The sequence below is a fragment of the Mandrillus leucophaeus genome, unplaced genomic scaffold (genome assembly GCF_000951045.1).
Source record: "Mandrillus leucophaeus isolate KB7577 unplaced genomic scaffold, Mleu.le_1.0 Scaffold154, whole genome shotgun sequence".
Taxonomy (NCBI): domain Eukaryota; kingdom Metazoa; phylum Chordata; class Mammalia; order Primates; family Cercopithecidae; genus Mandrillus; species Mandrillus leucophaeus.
The window spans coordinates 723,519-731,650 of NW_012101521.1; the positions used below are offsets into that span (position 1 = coordinate 723,519).

Here is an 8,132-nt window from a genome sequence, read left to right on the forward strand (position 1 = left end):
TTTCTTCTATAAATTTCTATATTAACTGAACAATTAAATTTCAGGAGCTTAAGTAAAATATTTCAACTTAAGTGTTTAATTCCAACTCTTCACTCTTGCGACTCATGTTTTCTACATGCACGTACTTCTGTGGGAAAGACTGCTCCATCACGATGGTGTGTTGGATAGCCAGGTGACATGGTGATTTGCCGTGCAGTGAAGCTGAGTTTTTTGGAAGAATATCTGGACTTTTTGTTTTTAATCTCAGAGAGTGGAATGGTTAAGCATGACCAAAGACAAAAAATTTGTGAAGATTACAGTTGAGTTTTCCAAAGAAATCAGGCCCACGTCGCCAGATTGCCTACGCTATTACAACATTCTCTTTAGAAGGTATGTGACTGGAGTTGAGTTTCTTTGCTATTCATTCGGTTGTTTCACTGTGTAGTGGTGTGGAACACGGCCATTTGCTTCCAGCACTTTGTGTTCTTCATAGTCCTCGTGTATTAAGAGAGTGAAGGGTCTTGGAGACGAAATGATACTTGAGGCTCAACTAGCATATGTAAGTTCATGGCTTATCCTCAATGTTCTCCTCCTGGCCTATCCCTGCTCTTTGTCTCATACCTGCCTAGAAAGAGTAATAGACATCAGCTATGTACATTTGTGTATGTCTCTGTAGGATATACATGTTTTATTCTGTGGTCACTACGATGACTAAATATTGAAAGGTAAAATTTGAAAGGCAGAGTTTGAGGCCGGGCATGGTGGCTCACGCCTGTAATCCCAGCACTTTGGGAGGCTGAGGCGGGTGGATCATTTGAGGTCAGGAGTCCCAGACCAGCCTGGCCAACATGGTGAAACCCTGCCGCTACTAAAAATACAAAAATTAGCCAGGCATGGTGGTAGGTGCTTCTGAGAGGAAGCTACTCGGGAGGCTGAGGCAGGAGGATCACTTGGTCCCAGGAGGTGGAAGTTGCAGTGAGCAGAGATTGTGCCACTGCACTCCAGCCTGGGTGACAGAGCAAGACTCTGTCTCAAAAAAAAGGCACAGTTTGAAAAAGAGGCCTTAGTTCAGTTTTGAGAATGAAGAACATTTTGATAACCTTTCTATAATATTGTGTTTATAAGGAGACAGAACAATTGAGGTTAAATGAACCTTAATATCCGCCTCATAATGTAACTTAGTTATCAGGTACTTTGTGTTCATTGATAATATAAACAGTCACGGGCAGATTTTTTTCTTTCCCTTATGTGTCTTACCAAATGCTTAATGATGTACCTGCTACTTTCAACAAAATCTATTCTTCCCATTTCTAGAACTTTCAAGCTGCTGGATTTTGAGCAAGTTGGTCGCAACTATTATACCAAAAAGAAGGCAATTCAGTTGTACCGTCATGGGTTTGTATAAAGTAGAAAATTTCATATTCTGCAGACTTCAGCATAGGATTTTTTGAGAAAGTTATTCATTTCACATTTGAAGTGGTATGCCTTAAAAGTGATGGCCTTTTAAATGATATCCACTAACCATGATCAATTTAGTATCATGTCAACTCAAAGTAAGAGTCACTTTAAAAATCTGAGCATGATAAATATAAACCTTGAGGTATTCAGTTGTTGCATACACATTGTTAAGCCTAAACAATCATCCAAAATGGGTAATTTGTCTTTGAAAATATCTTCAACCATAGCAACTATATCTCTCTATATTACTCACTGGTATATGTATATATTACATGTAAGTTATATTACAGATAAATATGGATGTAATACTTTAAGCCTGTGGGTGATAAAAAATAGTTTAACAAAAATGGTATAAATAGCACATCCAACAAATGTTTATCTGAAAGTCCTTCAAAAGACTAAGAACAAATACTTAAAACTGACTCCCAAGTACCAATTTTTAGACCCAGAGCTTAGGCCCAGAAGCCCTTGACTTTATGTGAAGAGCTCGGACTTAATACTCTCATGTAATTTATTCTAGTACCAGTTTGGAAATCTGGCTTGGTTATGTGACTTCTATTCTTCAATACGAAAACGGCATTACCCTCTGTGCCGATGTGAGCCACAAACTGCTCCGAATAGAAACTGCTTATGATTTCATAAAGAGAACATCTGCCGAGGCCCAGACAGGAAACATCCGAGAGGAAGTAACTAATAAATTAATTGGATCAATTGTTCTGACAAAGTAAGTCTGTCTTTTAAAAACCTATCCAATCACTTTAACTTCCCCCCCACCCCCTCCCAAGAGATGGTCCTATAGTTTTCTGATCACTAAGTGTTGAAGTTCAGGAGTAGAAATGGCAAGAACAACTGGTCACGTCTCTCCTCTGGTTATACAACTTGGGAGAAGAATGTGTCAATTAGAGACCTCACTCTCTTGTAATCCCTAATGCCAGTCCATTTGTTCTGAACCCTACCTTGCACATAACACTAAGCTGTTTCTGAATTTCTTTCCTTTTCCTCTTCGTTGTAGGCATTTAGCTAGTTTGAAAACCAGTGCTTAATTATAATCCATCAGCCATTTCCCATTTGAAGGAAGTTTTAAAATCATTCTACAACAGAAATCTTAAATTGAGAGAATGGATTTAAAGAACCAGTTAGTTAGCCAACACAATCTTACATGGACACAATTGGAGGACTCGCACTTCTCAATTTTAAAACTTACCAGAAAGCTCTAGTAATCAAGACAGTGTGATGTTGACCTAATGATAGACGGAGACCAATGAAATAAAGTCCAGAAGGTTAACCCTCCACTTAGTTGACTTCTGACAAGTATGTCAGTGCAATTCAAAAGAGGAAAGAATAATCTTTTCAATCATGTTGCTGGGACAACTGAATATCCACCTGCTTCTTCCTCATGCAGGTCACACAATTCCAATTTAATTCAAAAACCAACTCAGTAGATCTAGATTTAAGAACTAAAAGCACAAGATTCTTAGAAAATATAGGACTGAATCTTTTTGACTTTGAGCTAGGCAAAAACTTAGATAAGCCACTCAAAGCAGAAGTGATAACAAAAGAAACATAGATACACTGGACTTCACCAAATTAAAAACTTAAACTATACTATCAAAATTGTGAAAACACAACTGGAAAAAGTGGGGAAAATGTTTGCAAATCACATAAGTAACCTGTACCTAGAATATACAAACAATACTTAATCGAGAGACAACATACTTTTTTAAATGGACAAAATATTTGATTAGATACTTCTCCAGATATATTTCTTTAAACAAAATGTGCAAGTGGCCAATGCATGAAGGTGTTCAACATCAGTAGCCATCATGGAAATGCAAGTGAAAACCACAATGAGATATCATTTCATACCCACTACGATGGTTAAAATTAGACAGATGTTGACAAGTGTTGGCAAGGATGTGGAAAGATCAGAAGCAACCCTAGTATGCTGCTTGTAGTAACATTAAATGGTATTGCTTCTTTGGAAAACAGTCTGGCACTTTCTTAAAATGCTAAAGATGTGCATTACTGAAGTGGCCTTGTTTGAGGAAATTTACTAGGTTTGTTGTCTCACACTAAGGAAAGCAAAGATGCAGATGCAGGAGGTGTGGTAAAGTTTAGGAGCAGAAAGCTGAGTAGGTTAAAAAAGAGAAAATCCCCCCCTTGCAGGGGGAGGGGCATTCCAAATGGGTCTCCCCCTTTGCAGAGGGATGAGGTTGGTTTCATAGAGGGGCTTGAGGAGGTGGTGTCTGATTTACGTAGGGCCCAGAGGATTGGCTGGACCAGGTGTGCTATTTACATAGCCTGCAAAGAGGCTGGCTATCCCACTCTAATCTTTAATGTGGATGTGGTCTCCACCTGGCCGGCACCATAACACCTGCGCATGTGGCAACAAGGAGAAGGGAAGAGAACCTCCACGTTGGATATACTGGCTTCTGGCTAAACTGCTGACATTCAACTATGCAAGCTTCCAGCTTGCTTACCTATGCTTGCAGCTTGATTTTTCAGGCTGCGTTTTGTTAGAAAATAAATGGTTTGGGGGCTGCTTTCTTAAAAGAAAATTCCACCGAGAACTTTTACTAACCACCTAAATTCCTTATTAACTCCTATATCATCACCATATGAACCAGTAATTTTATTCCTACTTAAATACACAAGAGAAATGAGAACATGTTTACTAAAATTGGCACACAAATGTTCGTAACCTTGTAACCAAAAGTACATAACAACCATAATGTCTAGCTGGTGAATGGATAAACAAAAGGTGGGATATCATACAATAGAATACTATTTGGAAATGAAAAGGAATTAAGTGCTAAGACTTCAGCATGGACGAACCTTAAACATGATGCTAAGTGAAAGAAGCCAGTGGGGAAAGAACACACGTTGTGTGACTCAGTTTAAATGAAATGAATGAGCAAATGTGTTGAGACAGGAAGTAGACTAGTAGTTGCCTGAAGGCTGGTGGATTAGGCTAAAATGGGAAGTGACTGCTTATATTTCTTCTTTGTCTTGATTGCACAACTCTGGCTATAGAAAAAAACAGGTGATCGTATGCTCAGGTGGGTGAGTTGTGCAGTATGTGAATTACATCATAGTAAATCTAATATATCCTGTAATTCCTTGAAGGATTAAAAATGTCTTATTTTCGGCCAGGTGTGGTGGCTCACACCTGTAATCCCAGCACTTTGGGAGGCCAAGGTGGGCGGATCACAAGGTCAGGAGATCGAGACCATCTTGGCCAACACAGTGAAACCCTGTCTCTACTAAAAATACAAAAAATTGGCCGGGCGCGGTGGCTCAAGCCTGTAATCCCAGCACTTTGGGAGGCCGAGACGGGCGGATCACGAGGTCAGGAGATCGAGACCATCCTGGCTAACACGGTGAAACCCCGTCTCTACTAAAAAATACAAAAAACTAGCCGGGCGCGGTGGCGGGCGCCTGTAGTCCCAGCTACTCGGGAGGCTGAGGCAGGAGAATGGCGTGAACCCGGGAGGCGGAGCTTGCAGTGAGCTGAGATCCGGCCACTGCACTCCAGCCTGGGCGGCAGAGCGAGACTCTGTCTCAAAAAAAAAAAAAAAATTAGCCGGGCGCGGTGGCGGGCGCCTGTAGTCCCAGCTACTCAGGAGGCTGAGGCAGGAGAATGGCGTGAACCCAGGAGGCGGAGCTTGTAGTGATCCGAGATCATGCCACTGTGCTGCAGCCTGGGCAACAGAGTGAGACTCTGTCTCAAAAAAACAAAAGTCTTATATCCTGTGTGGATGGTTCCATGCAATGAATAAGTTGGAAATGATACCATATTGTAATTATTCCACAGATACAACAACAAAACCTACAGAGTGGATGATATTGATTGGAAGCAGAATCCCGAAGACACATTTAACAGATCAGATGGCAGCAAAATCACCTATATAGACTACTACAGGCAGGTATGAAACTGTATTTCTTTAAGTATATTTAAATTGTAAACCTTCATGTATTTCAGTTTGTCTTATTTAGATACTTGAACATATTTGTCATATAAACATATGCATTTTCCTTTTAGAGGATTATAGCTTGACTGATCTATTATCCACGCATCCGAGTGCCTTGTATAGAGGATAATGTCACATAACTGGAATGGTGCCAGTGTGACCCCTTCTTTCCCTTCTTCCAGTCTTAAAAGTGGCTACTATCATACTCTTTATTTTTTATTTTTTGAGTTGTAGTCTCGTTCCGTCTCCCAGGCTGGAGTGCAGTGGCATGATCTCTGCTCACTGCCGCCTCCACCTCCCAGGTTCAAGCAATTTTCCTGCCTCAGCCTCCCAAGTAGCTGGGACTACAGGCGCCTGCCACCACACCCGGCTGATTTTTGTATTTTTAGTAGAGATGGGGTTTCACCATATCAGTCAGACTGGCCTTGAACTCCTGACCTCAGGTGATCCATCCGCCTCGGCCTCCCAAATTGGGTGAAATGAAGAGTAATGCAAAAAAGAACTGAGTTTCAGTAATGACTACGATTGCTGTTCCCTTTCCAGACTGCTCATTCTTTCTATATTGAGAGAATAGGAAACACCAAGCATGTAAGGTGCTTGGCACATAGTAAGCTCCGTATTATGTCTAGCTAATATTCTGGACACTTGCTCATGGCATTTGTGGGTACACAACGTGAACCTGTCCTGCTGATTCCTCAGTTGTGCTACATGACAGGTACTGATGGCTTACAGCCCTTCTTTAAACTGTCCTCTTGACAGTTTTCAGTATGCTTTGGGAGTTTTCAAGGCAAGCCTGATGAGAACTACAGATCCTGTCTCACCCACTCTCATATACAATGTTAGAGTAGCTTGACGATTCCAGTGTCATGTTTCATGGGAGTCCTGTCTTTGGCCAAGTATGCTCACAAGAAAAGATCCCTGGCATATCAAAGGTAAGAGAATTTTGAGAGTATTCATAGTACATTATTAAACTTAGAGAAGCTATATCACCAGCACGCCTGTGGCCCTTCATTTGTAGTCTCACATATGTACTTGTGAACCTGTGTGTGTGTGATGTTTCTGAGGTTTCACTGGTGGTCATGCTGGTCTCTTGTTTGTTGAGCAGCAACATAAAGAAATTGTTACTGTGAAGAAACAGCCACTTTTGGTCAGCCAGGGCAGATGGAAAAAGGGCCTAACGGGTACACAACGTGAGCCTATCCTGCTGATTCCTCAGCTGTGCTCCATGACAGGTACTGATGGCTTACAGCCCCTCTTTAAAGTCAGGTATAACTATGACTTAGTGCAGGCTTTTCAGGGAATTCGAAGTGTGTCTCCTTGGTAAGGTAGTAGGTTCCTCCAGCTATTATAATTTAGTCCTCACACAAATTCATGCTTGTTCAGATGTATCTTTTGGATTTTTTTAAAGGTCTAACAGATGAAATACGTAAAGATTATAGCACTATGAAAGAATTGGCTAAACATACAAGACTGAGTCCAAGAAGAAGGCATCACACATTAAAAGAATTCATCAATACTATACAAGAGTAAGTGCTGCTTTTCTGGCTGAGTGTTTGTGTGTGCATGTGCCATAGTGTTGCAATGAAGCTGATGGCATCTCAACCCTGGCATCTCAGTTTCTTCTATTAGCAAGTGACAATGGGAGGAATTTTGTTGTTGTTGGGACACGACTCTAGCTTTTCTGTCATTGCAGTTAGGAGTCTAGGCGGGGAAGAATGAAATCGAAAGGCTCTATGTACCTTTATGAACATGAGAGCAAAAACTAGATGTCAGAGTGTCACGGAAGGTACTGCCGCATCTCAGTGCTGCGGACAGGTGATCATGAACCTTGGAATAGAAGGAAATTGCCTTGCACAAATGGCTAACTGCTTTTGGTTACCTTACTTGGTTTGATCATCTTGGCGATATTTTAATTTTCAGTAATAAAAAAGTACGAGACTTACTTCAACTCTGGGATTTGAAATTTGATACCAACTTTTTGTCCGTCTCAGGAAGAGTTTTGAAAAATGCAAACATCGTGCAAGGCAGAAGAATGGTAAGACAGTTTCAAAATCATCATGTCATAGTTGGGTCAAATGAAGAGGAATGCAAAAGGAACTGAGTCTCAGTAATGACTACGATTGCTGTTCCCTTTTTAGACTGCTCATATTTTCTATGTTGACAGAATAAGAAACACTAAGAATGCATGTAAAGTGCTTGGCACATAGCTCTGTATTATGTCTGTCTAATTAATATTCTGGACATTTGCTCATGGCATTTAGAAGATCCATTTTTCAAATATATCCTGAAGAGTCAAGTACCTAGAATCAAAGTAATTCACTAACCTATGTAAAAACAAAACAAAACAAAAACAAACAAAAAAAACTTTATTTAAATTTTGTTATCTTTCAGTTTTTGTGGGTACATAGTAGGTATGTATATGTATGGGTTACATGTGGTATTTTGATACAGGTATGCAGTACATAATCACATCAGGGTAAGTGGGATATTTGTCCCCTCAAGCATTTGTCCTTCGTGTTACAAACAATCCAATTATATTCCTTTAGTTATTTTAAAATGCACAATTAAATTATTTTTGACTTTAGTCACCCTTTTGTACTAGCAGATACTAGGTCTTACTCATTTCTTCTATTTTTTGTACCCATTAACCATTGCCACATTCCCCTCCAACCTCCCACTACCCTTCCCAGACTCTGTAACCATCCTACTCTATCTCCATGAGTT

The 8,132-nt window shown here is 40.3% G+C and overlaps 1 protein-coding gene across 3 annotated transcripts in view; it reads left to right on the plus strand.

Moving 5' to 3' along the window:
* PIWIL3 (piwi-like RNA-mediated gene silencing 3) overlaps window positions 1–8,132 on the plus strand; it is a 48,670-nt gene that overhangs the window by 6,623 nt on the left and 33,915 nt on the right. For all 3 annotated transcript variants that reach the window (XM_011975342.1, XM_011975340.1, XM_011975341.1), the window contains 7 exons: window positions 248–369; window positions 1,294–1,374; window positions 1,958–2,161; window positions 5,252–5,363; window positions 6,514–6,640; window positions 6,817–6,934; window positions 7,329–7,443. In XM_011975342.1, coding sequence (XP_011830732.1) covers window positions 248–369; window positions 1,294–1,374; window positions 1,958–2,161; window positions 5,252–5,363; window positions 6,514–6,640; window positions 6,817–6,934; window positions 7,329–7,443 — 879 coding nt within the window. The remainder of the gene's footprint in view (window positions 1–247; window positions 370–1,293; window positions 1,375–1,957; window positions 2,162–5,251; window positions 5,364–6,513; window positions 6,641–6,816; window positions 6,935–7,328; window positions 7,444–8,132) is intronic.